This window comes from Corvus brachyrhynchos, unplaced genomic scaffold (assembly GCF_000691975.1).
Source record: "Corvus brachyrhynchos isolate BGI_N302 unplaced genomic scaffold, ASM69197v1 scaffold202, whole genome shotgun sequence".
Lineage (NCBI taxonomy): Eukaryota > Metazoa > Chordata > Aves > Passeriformes > Corvidae > Corvus > Corvus brachyrhynchos.
Window position 1 is genome coordinate 6035703 of NW_008238132.1, and position 20300 is coordinate 6056002.

General features: G+C 36.9%; 1 protein-coding gene across 1 annotated transcript in view; it reads left to right on the forward strand.

The window, feature by feature from the left end:
• Positions 1–19051, forward strand: part of LRCH1 (leucine rich repeats and calponin homology domain containing 1) — a 119286-nt gene extending 100235 nt beyond the window's left edge. The window contains exon 21 of the mRNA XM_017733662.1: positions 16413–19051. Coding sequence (XP_017589151.1) covers positions 16413–16526 — 114 coding nt within the window. The 3' untranslated portion in view covers positions 16527–19051. The remainder of the gene's footprint in view (positions 1–16412) is intronic.
• Positions 19052–20300: the final 1249 nt, after the last annotated feature.

Consider the following 20300-nt stretch of genomic DNA (forward strand, 5'->3'; position numbering starts at 1 on the left):
CAATTTGAATTCTTTGTTTTAGCTATATTTTAGCATTTGATTTGGAGGACAGCAAAAGTGACAGATCATTTTTGCTATTTGTAGGAATTTTGAGGGGGAGACTTTCTTACAGTTTCAGTGAATGGTTCATCATAAATTTAACTTGACAGTTCAGTGTAATGACTGGGTCTCTTAAGTTGTAATGGTTCATTTAGTTCTTGTAGTTATGTAATTTCTAACGTTACAACAATTTCATATTAAAGGTAAAATTTCACTTTGGAGAAGATCAAAATCTCATTGTTGTGGACTTATAGACATGGAGTATTTGTTAAGCTCCCCCAAAATTCTTCTGATGCATCATAAATTATCAGTGAATAGAATACAAGTCAGGTTTTCCTGGCTGTAGCCTATTGGGAAAGAAAAGGCCAAGTGCTGTTTTCATTGCTGTTATGACATCTTTCAGAAATCTTTCCTTCTTTTTAATTTTGGGTTTCTATAAGTAAACTCTCTGGAGAAATAAATTTTTCTGTATTTTGTGAATAGGCATTTCCATATATATGTATTTATTACCCCTCCTTTTTAATCCTTTCATTGAAATTAGTGTTGAATTCTTTAGGATTTTTTAAAAATTTGTTCAAGTTTATCTGTTGAAGAGTTGCATGGAGGCTTGGGCACAAAGCCACATCTTACCAGTCTGATTTGTAAACTAACCATCTTTATGTATCTAAATAAGCCATTAACTTCTCTTTAAGGAAAAAACCCATTCACTTAAACATTAAATTAATTGCTTACAATTGTAATCTTACAATAGGTTTTAAGTACTCTGAGGAAATTCTGTTTGATTAGCTGTAGGTAATTTGCAAATGTATATGTTTGCTATATTTTGTGAAAACACATCATGTTGTGGAAGTAGCTGGTAGATGCTAGAACTTCACTGTGTGTTGCAGGGACATGGATTAGGAATGCAAAATTGTGTAATAGTGAGTATGACAGTCAGCTGTCAAAGTTTTTAAAGAACTACAGATGGTGTGCTCATGCTGCTTCAGATTGATGGGTTGTGCAGTGCCTAACTATCTCTGGAGAAACCAGGAAAAGGAGTGTAGTGAATGATGACTTCTTTTTTAAAACAAGCACCTTATTTGGGAAAGCGATAGGTTCTACTTTTGGGTCTTTATACCCGTACGTATTGGGCTTTTCTCTGGTACTTACGCCCATGTCTAGTTCCTGAGAATTAACTTGAAATTCTGCTGCATGGGTTTGAAAAGGATTTTAAATGGTCATAATTCGTGTTGGTTTGTTTTCAGTTATTTAAGGAATAGAGTATGTGCTGTTTCCTGAACTCCACAGGTTTGAAATAATATCCTGTTTAGTCATGTAAAATGAAAACAAGAAAATAGCTAAGTAATTGCTGTGTTGTGCTGATGTGCATGGTCTCTTACTTCTGTGGTTTTTAGCATTCAATTCTTGGACCAAAATTACATTCCCAGAATGATCCTGGGAAACTTCATACAAATGTAGAACAATGCAGCTGGTATCTGAATGTGTCACACTGAGTATCAGAAGCTGGCATCTTGACCAAAGAATCACAAATACAGAACTCAGGAACATCAGTGTCTCCTTATAATGACGTGGTATGTAGATGACTCTGAAAGCCATTAGCTGCCAGGTGAGAATTCCAACACAATGGGGGACACATTGAAATCGCTTTCTGTTAACAGCCACGCGATGCTCCTTATTGCATGCAGAAGGAACGTGCTGGATCATATATAAAAGGGAAGTTTGAACTCTGACCCTTAATATGAAACTGAATAGCAGGGCTCTGGCTGCACCAGGAGACTGTCGAAAGTGTGAGAATCATAGGACAATCAAGTTGTGTCCAGTTTTGCCACTAAGCTTCGCTGTCGCACCTTATCAGAGAACCTTGTAGATCACTTTTTGAGACAAATCAACTTGTTTTTTGATGTGAGAAAGGAATGTTGTCAGGTAAGTATCTGAAAGCGTGAAGATTCAGAAAATGTCTGCTGTGCCCCTCAGGAGCTGTATGACAAAAAGGTGCAATCTTTGTCTCTTAGAAAATTGCAAAAGAATACTTTATTTTACATTGTTAACTGAAACCCATCAAATTACCTGATTTCTTCTATAGTAGTGACAGTGACAAACATTCCTACTTTTTGGCTGATACAGATTGAATAAGCACATGGCAGTAGATGTGTGACAAGTAGGGCTGAGATCCAGCTGCATTTCTCAGTGACATGCAGTACTTGGATGGTGCCATTCACTGGACTTACATTGTTAATGTCACATGAACCCACAAATAATACCACCCTTACTGCTTACTCAGTTCCTCTATATTGCACCCACCCTCTCATACTTGGTGGGTTTGAAAAATAAAACTGTTTTTTTTTTATTTCTCTTTTGCATGGAAGTGTGGCCCCCAAAGTGTCAAATGTAATGGTTCTAGCGCAGTTTTATTCTTCGTAGTGACATCTCATCTCAGAGATATTAAAAATTATCAGAAGAGTGAATCATCATTAGATTACCTTGTATGTGAAGTTATGGAAGTATTTTGTTTACAACTGGTGTTTCATAAAACCAGTAACAATATATACAAAGGCAACAATGTTCATGCAGATCTCTTCAGCTTGTCATTGCCACGTCAGTATTCATACTAGAAGCAAAGAAATAGACTTTCCCATTTTAACCTGCAAATTAATAAATTAATTAAACTTGAGCTTTTATTCTTGGTAGCTGTTATTCCTGGTAATCCATATTACACAGTATTATGTGCTTTCAGTAGTGTTAACAAATATTCCTTTCAAAAGTTAAAAATAATGATTTGTGGTGGGTTGAGTGATACTTTACTACAAGTAAGATTTAGACCAAACCAAAGCTGTATATGCAATGTGTTAGAAAGACAAAAGTTACAAGTTTTGGTCTGCATTTTTTCTGGTTCTTAGTTATGAACAAATAACGTGTATCAGAAGTAGGATATTTTAAGAATTTATTGAAAAAGAAAATGAAGTCTTTTCAATGTCTGTGAAATTAGCTTTTCACCAAGACATGAATGAATTTTTAGGATACACATCTTACACTAATGTAGTATCTTAACAGTTTAGGCACTTGAGCATCTTTTGACCCTTTATGGGGTCAGGTCAGCAAAATAAGATTATTTTTTTAAAAACAAAAGAAAGAGTTTCCCCATATAACATGCCTTGTTGATCTTCAGCTTAAAAACAAGATAGACTGAAGTTACCGTGATTAGTACTGGAATGGTAATTTCTATTGATAAAAGGTAGTGATAAAATTAAATCTCTCACAGCCAAATGGTCCAGCAGGTTTACCAAGCATCTGTGTTCCAGCACATCAGTAGTAACGCAGCATGATTTAGTGGGACAAATTATATCTTGGGTGGGAATGAGAGAATTCTGCCATATCTCTTAAATTTTCAGTCATTTACATGGTGTAAACATACTGAGTGGAAAAGAGCGTGATGATAAGAAATGGCTTTTTGGACCTCCAGTCATTGTATGAAGATGCAGACTGTGAAAGGTTCAGCTGTGCCACTTCTGAGTGACTTTCGAGCCCTGCAGATGGGACCTATTACTGTGTTTCAGCCTCTCCTCTGATAGCGAGGTCTACTAAGTGGCAATGTCAGACAGAATTATTCTAAAAATCAGTGTGATTTGTGTTAGTGTAGGAATTGCAGATTAAGAAAAACAGTAATGAAGAAAAACAAAACAGGAGGCTTTTGTATTCTAAAAGCAGCAAAACAAAGTAAAGGAGGCAGCCAAGCAGTGACTGTAAAGTGTTCTACCTTCTATCCATCCACCTGTTAGTTGTTCAACTGGTAATCATGTTTTTTAGTTTAATGCAAGGTATATTATCATTATGCTTGTTTTCTGATCACATAATCAGTTACTTCTCCATAGTTTCATCATGAGACATCTATGAAGTCGCAGTAAGTTTTATCAGGTACGACTCCTTTCTCCACCTTTTCCTTCTGGACTTGATAATGGACACTGCCCTATGGTATGGAGTTAAGTGGTTCAATACACTCTTAATCCTGAAAGCAGAGTTCTGAGGTTCTTCTCATTTGTGTTTTGAGTATAGTCCATATGCACTACAGATTTCCTTCTTTAATGCACTTCTGCAAACTTACTCTTGACTTTTTCTATCAGAGTCTAAATCTGAGGAGGTCAGTTCTGAAATGCTGTGTGTCTTCTGTCACTGCAGGGGCATGCAGAATGAGGGTGGTTTGTGCACACAAACAGCTGGCTATGCTTTTGCTGTCCTGTTTCTGTCTTACTGTGTTTATTCTGTGTGCATGATTGACAGCTGTATGATTTAATCATATAGCTTCATAGACATAAAATATCAGTCCATAAATATAACGATTAAATAGATGTATCTTTGTAGTTCTTACTAGCAATAATTTCAGTCCCCTAAATGAGAGGGGCAGTGTTTGTCATAGATGAGTGGATGGGTGGTTATCTTTGAGACTTTGTGTGGGGGTCATGTGTTTTTTCACTACTTCATGATGTCATGGTTTAGTTTTGTATTTTATTGCACAATATCAGTGCAATAAGTGGAAATACTTCTACCATTACAGAAGAGCTAGATATTTTTCATCTACAGTTACATTACAGAAGTTTAAAATACATAAAATATAAACATTTTACATTATAACGCGTGAATATAACACCAAATTATCCATTGTCACAGAACACACAAAAATAGTCAGACATTCCTGAGGCTTCCCCAAGTTTCATTGAATTTAACTAAAACACAGCCTGGCAGTTTTTATAGGAAATTTCTTCTGCATGTGTTGGCTGTTTTTGTACGCTTTGGCTTCTCCTTATGCTGCTTAGGATGTTAATCTTGGGTTAGCAACTTCATCAGTATCTGTAAGAAGTCAACCTATTACCAGCTCTCAGTCTCTAAACTCTGAAATTACTCCCTTCTCCATTTGACTGCAGTAGGGACTATTGGCATTGTTTTGGGGGGTTTTTGGACAAAAATTTTAAAAAGTCCTTATTATAAAGTTCTGGAATTTTCTTTTTAAAATACAAGTTGAATGTATCTTAGATATTTACTTTGGTATGTATTTTCAATAAGTAGGAATTGAGTCTTATATGTTGTTCCAAAATGAATCCAGCATTTACTGGGTTTATTGGTGTCTGGTAAAAATGCAATATATTATGTAGTTGGTAGTCATGAATAGTTTGAACTAAAACTTCTTTCTCTGGTAAGCAGCTTGTGGATGTAGGTGTAGAATACAGTACTAATTCTATCCCATTTTTAAACAAAATCAGCATGTTTTGTGCTGTCTCTGAGTTTTCATACTCTAAAAAAATGACAGAATTGCATTGAACTTTATTATTACATTAGAGTTTTGAGTAAAAAAAATTATGAAATATCACAGCAAAAAGTGTTGTTGCTAGGCAGGTTGGTTCCCTGCTCTATCTGGTGGCCTAAGTAACAAAATTTTGCAGCTTTTGACTCCTGGAAAAGCTAGAACCAGTCATGGTAAGCAAAAAAAAAAAAAAAAAAAAATGTCACTTCTTAATTTGTGTATGAATGACAGTTTTGACTTCCAGTTTCACTAGCCACTTTTCAGGATAGAAAGATATTTTAAATATTTTAAAGATTAATTTATTTCAAACTGGACCTTGAAACTTTGCACTAACAGAAAACAGACATTGAACTTTCATGTCTTAGTTTATTTGGTATACTGTCAGTTCATTGAGGAAGTGAGACTGAAAAGCTTCCACAGGAACAGTGTCCTCTCAAACTCTTACTGCATGTAATTTTGTTCAGTAAGTATTCCTTATCTCAGTAAGGCCTTATTTGCAATGTAAAATGGTGTATCTTAGATTGCATTTTGAAAGTACTAGTGTTGCTTGGTTTGATTTTAATGCTAAATATCGTGTGAACATACTGATATTATTACATATTACGCTTCATATTGTATAGCCAGTCTAGAGTAAGTTGCCACATGGTTATTGATACTTTCCAAAAATGGTATGGGAATCTAACCTGCTAATAATTTTAAAAATGCTACGTAAGGAATTTAGTGTCCAAGTCTTCAGTTTAGAAACTTTATTAAAATTTAGTATAGTTAGTGCTACATTGACTTTTTAAGTTTCTATCCCAGGGTATCATTTGAGGTGATATTTGAATACCAAGTTATAGATTATTATAGTAGAGAATTTTGCGTACTTCTAATGCTTTCTGTAAATACTTTTTCTTGAGACTTCATATTGCTGCTGCCTGTGCTTTTAACAGCTTTCTAACCCACTGTTTGCTATTTTATAAGTTAGTTTTTTCAGCTGCTTCCATGTAAGCATTTGAATAAGGTCCAGATGAACGAAGGTGTGCAGACCTCATTGGAATGAGCGGATCACACGCGCTTCCTCACCTTGTGAACTTGGGCATAATTTTGGAAGGATTAGAAGGCCTGAGCACTTCTATCTTAACAGTCTGATGTTATATGATAGCTTCAGTATTTTAGAGGAAATAAAAGAAAGCTGGGATGTCTAGTGACTAAGGCAAGACTAGCAAGAAACTATTCCTACGTGTTTATGCTAGAATATTGTGATAATTTATTTATCAATATCTTTCTATTTTTGTATTTTTAATTTTTTGCACTCTTTTTCTGTTCTAATGGCTGCCCTTCGGGATAGGCTGACCTCTGCTCTCCGTATGACATCCTGCAGTCGGATATTCGTCACATTCGAAAGACTGTTGACACTCTGCTCGCCCTCGGGGAGAAACCCCCACAATCAACTTCTGCTTTTCGCTCCTGGGATCTAATAGGCTTTTGTCTTTTCCATATACTTTTTATAATCTTGATGTATATAACTTATCACTGGAATTTGCTAACAGCATAACCTGTTCGCATGTGCACACAAACTTTCTGCTTTGTCTCTGACAAATTACAGGTACTTAATTTCCTTCCTTTGCCTTACAAACTTCTCCCTTTCCCTTGCTTCCCTTCCTTGTAATATCTTTATTAATATCTTGAAATAGGAGAGAGGACTAGCATCTTGAAGGCAAGTTCCATGTCTTCTATCCCCTCCAGCTCTAGTTTAAGAACTCATGTACCTCTTTATTTGTAGTTTTTCTTTCATGTTGACTAGACTACTCACTAAATGTGTTAAAGCAGTGAAGCTCCTCTTATTCCACTTTTGGGTGTAGGCTAGATGTGTATTACAAGCAAAACAGAAATGAGTTTCTTACTTTTTGTGAAAATCCAGGAATGCTGCAGATACTGAAGCAGCTTCAGATGGCACTTCCAGCAGGAGATAGTTCTCTAAGTGCTCTTAACACAATATGTGCAGAGATATTTGGCACTCACTCAGAAAATACTATCTTTCAAATTACTGTTATTTTTTAATTCTTATATATTAACAAGAGTACTGTAACTTTAAAGCTTATTGTTCGTCTCTACTGTTCTGATTAAATTCCATGCTGGAGTAGTTATGTTTTCCTATGGTAGAATAATCTTTCTCTTCTGTCACACAAAACAGTGTTGATGCCCTTTGAACACTTGCTACACTACACCCAGAGGTGACTGTAAATTAGCAGTGGGTGTGAGCAAGCCATAGAATCCAAGAGACTTTAGAATGTTTCAGGATGAAGATCATGCGGTACAGTGAGACAGTTTGGGAATAAGCTGTTAAATTCCTGTACCTGCCATTCTTCTGTGTGGCGTCAATCAAGTCACGTCATTATCTTCTCTGTTTCATCACCTGTGAAAATGCAGATACTGTTCGTTTGTTTGTGTAACCAACTGAGCAAAGAAAGTGTAGCTAGGAAAACAGATCCTCTGGGAAGACTCTAGCTTTTCCATCCTAGGAGGTTTTAGAGAACAGCTTAGACATACATTAGCCAGGGGCTATTTTGGTTATGTTTGAACTCTTGCCTATGGTTAGACTGCTGGGCTGATGACTGTTGCTGCCTGCAGATGACCTCCATTTCCCTTCCAGTTTTGTGTTCTGTTCATCTACTCTAAAACTTAAGACAATTTTGGGGTTTTCTCCTTATTGACATGAAATATACAAATGAAAATTGATTGAAAAATATAAACCTATATTGGTGTTTCAATATTGGCCTAGATGCTGTTGCCTAAATTTGTAACTCAGTCTCAGGCTAGCTAACCAAAGGACCTCAGTTTTGTGTCTTGGAAATACATGCATTCATTTCTCCCTGTCTAGTGTATGGTAAAATCAGCTTTATAGTCTATATAAAATATAGACTTTTAGAGTATAACTAGGATAAGAATTTATATGTTACTGATTGTTCTGGCCATACAGTTGTGATTTAATGCTGCCCTATAAATATCCCCACTCCACAAATACTTGTAAAATTTTATTTTAAAACTTTTAAATGCAGTTCTATTCCTAGTTTCTGTGGCTTAAATATATAGATACATATATAAATATAAAGATAGATAAATATATAGATAGCTATAGACAGATATAGATAAAAAGTAGTAAATGTATCATTAGATACATATTTTAGGATGGAAAAATTAATTTCAGATGATGGATAAATCAAAATTTTTTAAGGGTTTGGTGTCTAGCAGCTTCCAGTGCATACATACAACAACTTTATTGTAAAGAGTGTCATCTGTGACCAGGCAAGAGTTCAGTGAGTGCTTCAAAGCTCTTTATTTGATAGGTAGCTATAGACTTGTGTCCTCATCCTGTACAGTCCTGTCTTCTAACTGTGTGCCTAGTTTCAGCAATTCCAACACCAGGCACTTGTTTACTCAGTCACAGCTTGACATTTAAGCTTCCACTTTGAGGAGATCTTTGTTTTGATTTTAGTTGTCTTACCCTAATTATTTTGCTTTTCTGATGAAACTTAGTGACATAGGGCTTGAATCAGTTCAGAATCTACTAATTATGTGTTTCTCTATACTCCAGTGTAGGCATTTGAGACAAAAGTGATGTCTTCTGTGGGGCTGAGATTTTACTATTGCTCCCATAAGTGGTAAACAGGTCTCCTGTTGATGCTTGGTGTTGTGCCCTGCTTATATAGTACTGAACTACATGTATGAGTACATCTTTTGAAATTAGAAAATTATGTGGAGAAAGGTTTTGCTACCATCCTATAGTACATGTCTGTCTCATTGTCTAATATCACATCTGGTTATCCACTGTATTGAATAGTTTGGAGGGAGGTAAGAGGAGTACTCAGTGTGTTTTGCATTTTCAGTGTTCAGAAATGGAAGTTCACACCTTCAGTGGTTTTGAATGTTTTATCAGAGTAGACGCTGGGCTGGAAAGTGAACTACTGTTGGGCCAGTGTAGACCCAAGTGAACGTCCCCCAGTCACAGTGACACTTAACTCCTGAACTTGGCCAAAGTCCTAACTTTGTATATGCTTACCATGCAAACAGAGTTGTTACTTAGGGACCATGTGTATTCTCAGCTATGACAATATCTGGTATTTAAAGTGTAACATTATGTGCAGTTTCTGGTAGTTAGAGATGGTGAAGCCATCTTGAAACAGATGGTGAAAAACAACAAACATATTTGGTTCATAACAAGCACAGCTGTGCTACCATACACGAAGCTTATCCAGTTTGGTATTTTTTGGGAGTTGTTACTGATAACATTTCCAAATATCTATAAATCTTACAGGGAAAGAAATAGTGAAATTACCCTTCATTTTCTAAATGTGGCTATAATAAAGTTTCTCAAAATACATTTCAAACGTAATGCAAATATGAAAAATATCTGTCTTTCCATCTCTTAAGTCAGTAATTTTTCCACTAAATGGGGAGCTGGAAACTAAAACATCATTAATCTACTCTAATGGGTTCTTTGCTAAATGCGGAGTCCTGTTTCTATGCTGCTGTTCTGCAGCTTTAGTACTTGTGAAACAAACAGTTCAACTCTTTGGTGGTTCCTCACCTTTGAGGACATGCCAATATTGAGGCATCCAGTTAGATATAATTGGTACACTGCTCATAGCCAGTTACATAATCAAGTTGATCTCCTTGAGTTTAAAAAAAAGGTGCACTGTAGTTCACCCCTATATTCATTAATAACGTTAGCTGTAATTGCTCCTCTGCTTCTTTTCCCATTCATTTTTTTTTCCATTGCAGTGACCAGCAGAGATTTTCAAACCATGATTTCTTAATAAATTGGTTTCCAATCTGTACTGTGCCCATCATATTAATTACTCTTATGTCCTGTGGAGGTCATCTCATCTATACTGCAATAAAATAATAAATACAGCTTGTAGTGGACATACTTGCAGGCAAAATGTGTTTGCACTGGATCACAAGTGCCATTTTGATGTGAGGATTTGGCTTTCTTTTTCCTTGGTCCAGAAAAAAGAAGTATTTTCAAGTGCAGTGTAATGCAGTGTAGTAGTCCTTCAAATGCCTCTTGTATATTAACAAGTTTTTACAGCTGAAAGCTGTGTATAGATCCCATTGTGCTCCTAATAAATGTTCTGAAAGTTGAACTTTATGTGAATGGGGACTGAATTAGATCTGAGCAAATATTCAATACATGTTCCTACTCAATATGCATTAATAAGTTACCAAAATATTGCCATGTCATTGTTTTTCACAAAAATTTTACTCCTGTTACAAAAAAACCCAGTCATACATGCAGGTTGAGAAAAAAATGGTACAGTTGGTTTTGAGAACCTTTGCCATTTCCTTTGTTTCTAGAACATAAGCTGCATTATGCAGAAGGAGCAGTAGAAAAATACTGTAAGGTAATTACCTATTCTGCTTTGATGATACAAAACATTCATCACTTTCTCTGAATTTAATATATAAGTTTATGGTATAATTGGTATTTCCCTTGTAAGTATATGTTTTCTCTTACTGTTTCATGTGTGTCTTGTCTTTATTAAGATTTTTGTTCCTTGCAGTTTCAGGTCACCGTTTTCTAAGCATTTTAGAATAAAACTGTGAGGGATTTTGTAAAATATGTTGTCTACTTTTACGTTGTATGGCTCAAGGTCATAATTTATTGGAGAAACAAAGCCCACTATCAGCAATTACAGTTTTGCAAATATTTCCAATTTATTGAATGTTCAGAAGATGCACATATCTAGATGTCTAACTGGCTATAACTCCAAATAGATAATTTTGCAGCTGCAGTGCAGCCTGAATTACTGTGCTTTTTTATACCTCTTTTCATTTGTACTTGAAAAGGTAAGTCAGGGCATCTGGGCATATACAAACATCAACAATAATAGTGGAAAAGGAAAAAAAATAAAAGGACGCAATTTTAAATTGCCTTAGTTATATGGAAAAGTAAATATTTGCTATAGCTTTTTTTTCCAACTCTTTAGGAAGAAAACCAGCCTTCACCTAACAAAATGTAAAGGTTGAGTATATTGGACACAAAAGTTTGCTTAAGTATAACGCCCTGAAGTTTCTTTTAGTGACTTCCCACTTCAAAATAGTTGGCTTCAAAATGAAATGATGGGCATTACATGGACTTAGGTTTTTAATTTGTGCTTTGATAAACTGCCGATTCCAGTATTCATTGTTATATATTAATATTTTTCCCCTGTGGATCTAAAATCTTGCCGATTCCAGTATTCATTGTTATATTAATATTTTTCCCCTGTGGATCTAAAATCTCATATTCTACTAATACAAGGAAGAAAGAGAAAGGCTCTTGCCAAATTGTAGAATTCCATTTCTCTGTATTTTTACTAGCAAATACAGACAGTTGGGCCCTGCTCTTATCATGATGTGGTCATTTTACCACTTACCAATCTGATATTATGGCAGAAATGGCTTTTATAGAATTGCTTACTGTATCTGAATTGCCAAGCTGCTTGCCCTCCCATAAAATAATTTAAACAGTTGTCTTGATTTTGAAGTCATCCGGTGTCAAAGAAAATAGATATGTATGTGAAGTGTGTCACGTATTCTTGAGGGATTAGTGTCATTGTGTATTCCTGGCTTTCTTCTATTCTAAATTAGACATTTTGTTCCAGGATTAGAAACTTGCTCTGGCAAGCACATGCACATGTGCACATTCGTGGGTACACCTGTTGTGCTGTCTCTTTGTGCTGCTTTGTGATTCAGCCTCCTGCTGCTGCCTCCTTTTTGTGCACTTCTTAATAGTTTTTCCTTCGGGAGGAGTTAGTTCTTTTGCTTCGTGATGAGTTTGAAAACATTATCCATTCAAAATGGCTGTGTGTCTGTAGAAGGTGGTTTGCTTGCAATAAGTAATTAAGTTCCTTTGTTTGTGTTCTTAGAGAGAAAAAAGACAATAAAAATATATTGCATCTTCATTTTTGTAGTAGATAGAGAATAGAGAGATTGGTGCTGCTATGAGTGGAGTGGCAGCCCTTCCCCCCACAATTGTTTTAGGCTGGTCTGTAGAATTAGTAGCCAGTTCTTCTGTCTGTTCTTTTGGAGTTTGTTCAATGATGGTTTCAACAGGGGTGTTTTTAAAGAGAATTCACACTTTTGTAAGAAGTGTTATGCTTTTGAATCTATTTTAAAAGGGACAGAAACTTTATTAAATGTGCAGAGAATTATTAAATGCGTGAGGTTGAGTCTCCTCAGAGTCAGGGGCAAGTTCTCCTCTTGGTTGGTCAGGCATTTGCTTCAAAATGACAGGATTCAAAAGGTTTGAAATCTTCATGGCCTGCAGCTTCACAGTTCTGCTGTCAGTGGTTTCCAGAGGGCAGCTGTAGCTGGTGAGGGAATGAGGCAGAGCATGGGAAAGCAGGGATGGTGGCTGAACCTAAGTAGGGAGACACCTGGGATGTAACTGCTGTTATGGAAAGCTGTTGTTTGTGCTTTGGATTCCATCCTTGGCAGGATTTGACTTTTCCTAGTCTGAGAAGTAAATATGTGGCTCTAAAACTCCAGTTTAAAAAGTATGTGAGATAGGGTTGATGAAAGCTATTTACAAAGCTATTAAGATAGTGTTTAGGGCTTACATACCAGAATTGATTTGTGACACATTTAGAGAAGTTTGTCATTTTTAGGAGATGGCACCGGTCTCATTGTCAAGTTTGGAAAGTTCATTGTAGCCATGTGTTTAGCTGCAGAATTATAACATATTAGCCAAGTTCCACCTGCTTCATAAGAGAAGGCTGTCAAGTGTATATGTTTTGAGCACTAACATAGGATGATGTATAAAAAAGTTACATGCTGGGAAACTTTTCACTCCTACAACACAGTTGTATGATCCTGTTTTTTTACAGACCTCCTAGAACAGCTTTCCTGATTGGAGTATGCATCTTGTAAATACAGCAGGTGGAGAGAGGTTGCTTTATACAAACTAAGTTACTATGCTGTATTTAAAATAATTAAATAATGCTTGCCTTTAAAAACATAAAAAAAATCATGTTGAATGGGGTTTTTATGTGAAATGGGGCATGCATTCCCTTACGCTTTTAGTGCAAATGTGCTTATAAACAACTGCCAAAATCCTAGCAAGAGAGCATGACAGAGTAGCTCAGTGAGTGCTACAAGGTGCCACAAAAACAGTGAGTTTGGAATTTAAATTTTTCTTAAGCAAGTATCCTTAACTGCAGTAGTTTAAGCAAATCTGACTTCAATAGCAAAATGTAGAATATTTTCAAACATAAATATCTAGCAAGGTAGGTTTTCTTGGAGTTGGGTTTTTGGATTCAGTCCCTACCCTTCAGCTGTGTAATACCAGTCCCTTAGTTTTCAGATACTGGATTCATCGGGCCTTCTTATTAAATGTCTTTTGTGTAGCATGGAAGAATAATGAAATATTGGCATGCTAAGGGCCAAATCTGTGAAACAAGAGCTTACTGTGCAAGGACACTGGAAAGAAGTAGAAGAGTGGGGAAAGAATAACATTTCACTCCAGGTGTCTGATTTGTATTCTCAAATAAGATTAGTATAATTATTTTTTAAAAAAATTACCAGCATCAGAGCATTGTGGATTTTTAGATGAACTGGCTCCCAGGACAATAGATTGGCAAAATGTCTAGTAGAAATCACACCTTTTGAAGTAGAAGAATATTGGGGTTTTTTTCCCCTTTTATTTGATATGACTGTATCTACCTTCTTATGTAGCTACTCCAGTGCTAATCGGGTATCGGTTTAGGAGTTTGCATCCTAAAATATATGTTTTTCTGGGAAAGACTTTTTTTTTCAGAGGAATAAATGTTGGGGGGAACCATCTCTGACAGCTTGCAGGTCAATATTTCAGTCAGAAGAACAACCAAGAATGAACTGCAGAACTCAGCAAATGAACAGTTTATGGTAGGTAGGTTTGGAATGGAAATGTGGATGATGACCTGGAATGGCTGCAAGATGGGGGTAGTTCCTTGGCCTGACTGGACAAATAATTGCAGCCAAGAGGGGCAGGGTGGCCGACAGGAACAGGAGGCAGTTGCCACAATAGTTTGGTCAATGTGAATCAGAATCCACAAACTCAGTAGAAGTGGTAACCCAGCATTAGCAGGACTATTACAGCATCTTCCATGTGGGGAAATGTGTGTTGCCCATCTCCTGCAGACCTACTCAGCCAAGCTCCTTGAAAATTATCTGTTTGAAGTTGTTTCTTGGGTCTTAAAAAAATCTTTCACACATAAAATAATAAATACTAAAACGACTTCAGTAGTAAATACAAAATGTAAACAAAATACAGATAAATTACAGTTACTGGTATCAGATGCCATGACCATGAATGGAGTTTGGCTCTTACCTTCAGGTTCAATAGTTAATATGTACATTTTGCCGTTTTTCCTCTCATTGAGGCTGGAGCGGGGTGTGAGGAACTTCACAAAAAATTTAAGCAAGCTAAATGATGGTTATGCCTAAAGGAAATACTCATTAACAAAAGAAAGTCATGAACATCAGAAGCAGTGGAAAAGCTGTTTAATACTGATACTTTTCTGGAGCTGTGGCCCACTGGAGGAGGTCTCCTGAGCAAGGACTGGACAACAGTGGATGGAAGATGAAAACAGTTAAACATATGTGCTTAATGTAATAAAGACTCTATGAATTGTTCTTGTGTGTACCAGTCCCATTATATTGAGTTGTAAGGGTCCACAGGAGTCAAGGAAGGGACTAGAGCTGAAAAAATGTGTCATGAGAAGAGCGGCTGAAGAGATCAGTGAGGTTTAAATTGAAGAAGTAATCAATGTGAGGAAGTGTGGAAAAGGACCATGAATTGTATAAAGATAAAATAAGGGACACTTAGTTAACACTACAGATGCAAGAAGAATATTCAGTAGAAGACAGGCAATTAATTAAAACAGAATCTCAAATGCATCATTAGTTTTAAAAGTTAAAACTTTATTGAATAACTAAGATATTCAATAATGAGAATATCAAAACCACACTCTCTTTCAAAAAAGTCAGTATTCCAAGTCTGCTGATGGTCATGTATGGATGCATAGGGAAGGAACAGGTTAGATCACACAGATGGTGCCTTTTTCATTCTTAAAGCAATGACATACAGCTTAACGTCTTTATGGACCAGACACTGTTTCCATGTGTTTGTGTTAAATAGCATTGTTTGGATTTTTCTCTTATCTGTATATTTTTGTCATCCCACTTACGCTTTTGGCTTCCATGTTGTGGCAATGAGTCTCACAGTTGTAATTATGGTTTATGTGATGTAGTCTGGCTTTTCCATTTATTATAAACCTGCTGCCTGATTTCATAATTTCATGGATTTCTTTACAAGAATACCCAGTTACATTAAGAAAAACTTCTTTTTAAAGAGAGGGCCAGTCATGACACAAGGCTTTCTCTAATTATTCATGGGTGGGTGTCTTGCTCTCCCTGTAGGAGATACAGTATTTACTGCTTGACTGTCTTCTGCTATAACAGCCTCTGTGGACAGCTAGTGACTTCCATCCTGGCCATGACTGCTGTGTCCTTATGGTGAATAAAGTTGATTCCTGGGTAGTTCGAATAAGGTGCAAATACTGGGAACGAAACACTTTGCCTATTGAATGCACAACATGGCACACACTTCCCTGTATGTGCTAGTATGTAGTTTTCAAGGTGCATATCCTGGCACCTGTCTAGAGCTCAGTGGGAGAATGGGGTGGTTTTGGTTTGTTTTTTTAAAAAGTCAGCCTTCCATCCCCCATCTCACACATATGTCATAACAAGGCAAATGCCATGTTATCCTGCTTTGTAGATGAAAGTTTGCTGTGTGCTTGCTGGCCCTCACTCTTAGCTGTTTACATGCTGTAATGACCACAGAACAACTTGGTTTCTGGGGCCCAGAATATTAACAGATCTCTCACTAACTCTTAGGTGTAGTGGGAGCAAAATCAGAGACTTTCTGTCAAAATCACAGGAAGTTCTTTTTAATTAAAAATAGGAAGCGATTCCTGCTTGCTGGGCTTTGTGTTCCAAATGTGATCATGTGAAGTGAGATTCTGCAGTGTGATTGAATATTCTAATTTTTACTCCTTTTTTTGTCTCCTTCTAGGAGAAGCTCTGCCTACCACATCACATCCTAGAAGAAAAGGGCTTGGTAAAAGTGAGCATAACAGTTCAAGCATTGCTAGACGTAACCACAGTGAAACAAGCTTTATTCACATGAAACTACTCTCTGCTGTTACCAGCTACACTGTGCCATGAAAGAATCAAAAAACTGCCCATCTTTTCAAACTGCATTGAAAACACCACCAGTACTCAAAGAGTATTCTTACGATTTTAAACCCGTGTTTCCGACTGTACATATGTGTCGAACTACAAAGCAGAAACTGAACAGAAACATTTTCTAGAGGAAGTTGGCACTTCACTGCTTTTATAGCTCACTTCATACAGTACTTACTAAAACAGCCACCTCTCTGCCACTTAAAAACGTGTGGAGTATACAGCTGTCTTGCAGCAAGATACCTTTGTATTATTAAACTAAGAATCACTGTACTCAGTTGGGGGGAGCGAGAAGGGAGAATAAATCGGACTGCTACCATGTTAGGTTTTTCTGCCGTTGCTTCAGGCTATTGCCTTTTAAAAATATCCAGACATAAAATATTTATATAAATATTATTTATTAGTGAGTTGTTATTCATCCTTTGGATGCAAAATGTAAATTAGGAAACTGTATTTTATTACTGCTTTTTTTGTGGTTAAACACTTTATTTTAATATAAATACTTAGTTATTTTTTATTCTACTTGGTGTGCAGTAGCTCTAGATCTCCATAAATTGTATTTTCTAATATGTAAGATAAAAAGCAAACAAAATAGGTGCTTCTATTAAAAGAACAGCTAGCTGGAATGGCATTCTTTATTTCTTGAATCTGTGGAACATTGGTAAAAAATTGTCTGCATTCCATTGAGTTTCCCACATTCCGGTAACACTTCTCCCCTCACTAGACTAAATTGGCTGAAAGTGAGAGCGCACCCATTTTATTTGTATATAGATGTTTAAAAAACAAAAAAACAAAAGGAAATATGTAAACTTGAAAAATAAATGTGAACAAATATTTTTGATTGCTTATTTTACTATGCACAAGACATTTAACTTTTGCCGCAACAAAATGAATTATGTGCATTAGGATCATGTGTCTTGAAATGTAATTTTGCACTGTAACTTGATTTCTTTTAAAGATTACAGCACTACAGAACAAATAGTAAAAAATAGCACAAGAATGTTAACAAGATGTACCAGGTAGCCAAAAAATTAACTTGTTTTCTTCAGTGATTCCTTCAAGAGGAGATAAAATGATTGAAACTGCTAAAGGCAGTCTCAAAGACCTGATCTTCCAGATCCAACCTGCCTGGGTGTACAGTGCTTCTCTCTAAAAGTCTCTATAGAATTAAGCACAATGTTCTGTAGTGCACATTTGCAGCAGCAGACCTCTACTTCCATGTCAGCAATAGGAAATAAAAGTTCTTCTCCTTATCACCACTTTCCTTTTTTCAAAGAGATTTTTAAAAACATAATTTATTATTAAGACATCATGCATTTTAGATCAAAAAGTTCAGCACAGTGATTCTTGTGCTATCTGGAACATCCCATTTTCATTCACACAAGAAGCTAGTGATGGGATTTGGGCAAGCAGGACAGGGTAGCTGCATGTGGTGAAAAGGGAAGCTGGCTGGGGGCACACAAGCAGGGACCTTGAAATGTAGAGTGGCAAAAAAAAGAGGCAAGGGGGTGGGAGGACTAAATATTTAAGCAAGAGTATGTGGAGAGAGCTATTGTATGAGGACCTCTGGGCAGAGTGATGCATACTTGTCACTACCCCCTCCCGAGGCAGTCACACACGCGTTCACAGGCACTGCATCTAACCCCACCCCTGGTCAGTAGCAGGTTTGTCGTGGTTCAGACGGTGTTTGGACACAGACCACACACTTCAACACCATCACTTGCTAACGGGCTGGGAGGTAGTGACAGCACCGTGTGAGGAGGAGGAAAGTGGACTCGCGGACAGTGAGACAGACAGAGTATGCATGGAATATCCAGTAACTTCAACCAAAGCAAAAACATTTATTTTATAGAGGGAACATTGACTTAAATTGTAATTTGATTGGCAGCTAGCATATTGTTTCCTATAAAATGTACTGTGCACTTTAACACTAAATGAAAATGTATTTTAATATTTTACAGAGCTGCACAAATATCTGTTTTGTCAAAAAGCTCGAGCAATGTAAAGAAAGTAAGTTTTCAAGTCAGAGTTTATCAAATTTTAAAAGCATTCAAGGATCAAGTATAAAAATAGGAATATTGATTTCTGCATCTTGAGGGATAAAATGCAGGTTTCCTGAGTATTTTTTTACAATGTATATATGGCAACATGAAGCTTTGTAATTATTATTATTTTGACAAATCTTGTTTTTTCATAATTAAAATATTGTTTTTCTCCTGATAGCGTCTTTCAGTATTTGCTTGAAGTTGGCTGTAAATAAATAGCTCTAAGTATTTTGTAATACAGCTTTTTTTATGCAGTCTTAACCTGTACGGCTAAAAAGAGAATCTTCATGATCCTTTGTACAATATTTATGTGCAATAAAAGATGCATGGCAAATCTGTAATACCCTTCGCAGTGAACATAACGTATATAGAAAATCTTTATGGTAGTTACAATTAAACTGTATTATTTGCAGAAACCCCTTAATGCCCATCCCTGTGACTGATGATTTCTTGTAAAAGAGATGGCGGTTGGAGAGCTTAACACTGGAAATGATGGGGTTGGGGATGGGAGAAGATGATGATGTGATACAAATAAAGGAATTTTGCAGCTAAAGGAGGCCTAAGACCCCGCTGGTAACTGCAGTGTTCTCCCTGCAGCTTTGTTTGCTGCTCCTGCTGGGAAGGCCTCCCTGCCAGTCATCAGTGGCAGTGAATTATCTGCCCTCTGCTGCCAGGGCTGGGCTTGGGCTCAGGGAGAAGGGGGGAGACCCCTCCTTCAGTTTGCTCCTGCTCACATTGATATATGAGAGTTGTTCATTTCACTGCTTACACTTCTCTCTACAGGGCAGCTTTTTCTCCTCCTGGAGAGATTGTTCTGCAGGCTTCTGCTTTAGCAAACAAAACCTGAAGATTCCTTGATAGGATCCAAGCAGTAAACACAGTAATTTGTGTGAATGCCTTCAGCCCTGGGGATAACCCAGTGTGCCAGGGCTCTGCTCAGCTGCTTTGTTCTATCCTTGACTGCAGAAACAAGGAGCAGGTCACAGCATCCAGCCTTCTCTTTCCCATGCAGGTTTCTGAAGTCATTCAAGTACAGATTCTCCTAGATTCCAGTTTCTCTAATGGAGTGTCTTAACCTTTGTGAAGAGGTGACTCTATGGGCTGTACTTCTTCACATCTGATAGGGGATTTTGGAAGCAGAGAATCTTTCTGCAATAATTTCCTTGTGGGGAACTCTTGCAACGCACACAGTTGTATCTTCCCAGCCTTCAGAGCTTACTTAATAAATAAATAGATGCAAGATGGATAAAAGTCAATGCATAATTTAAGGCTGGCACCAGCACCAGCTTCCCTGTAAACCTAGAATCTAGCAGGAGTCAGAGACACAGGAGAGCATTCATCATTGCTTAAAAAAGGCAACCCATCCTACAACTATCATAGTATTTCCTCTGGCAAGAGTGAGTCAAGGTTTGGGCAATGATTCAGGTCCAGCTGAACCATGAGAGAGCTGAGTTTACTTGCAGCTCACTGAAACAATCTGTGTTCTTGTCCAAAGTAGCTGGCAGGATTATACCACCAGGAGCTATTTTAGATCTACAACCGTCAGGACTAAATTCTGCCATCTTTTGTAAAATAAGCACACTTGATTTCAGCAATGATTTTTTCAGATCTATTTAGCAGTTTCTTCTCAGTCCTGTCACATCTAAGAAACACAGTACAAGCCTTTCACACTT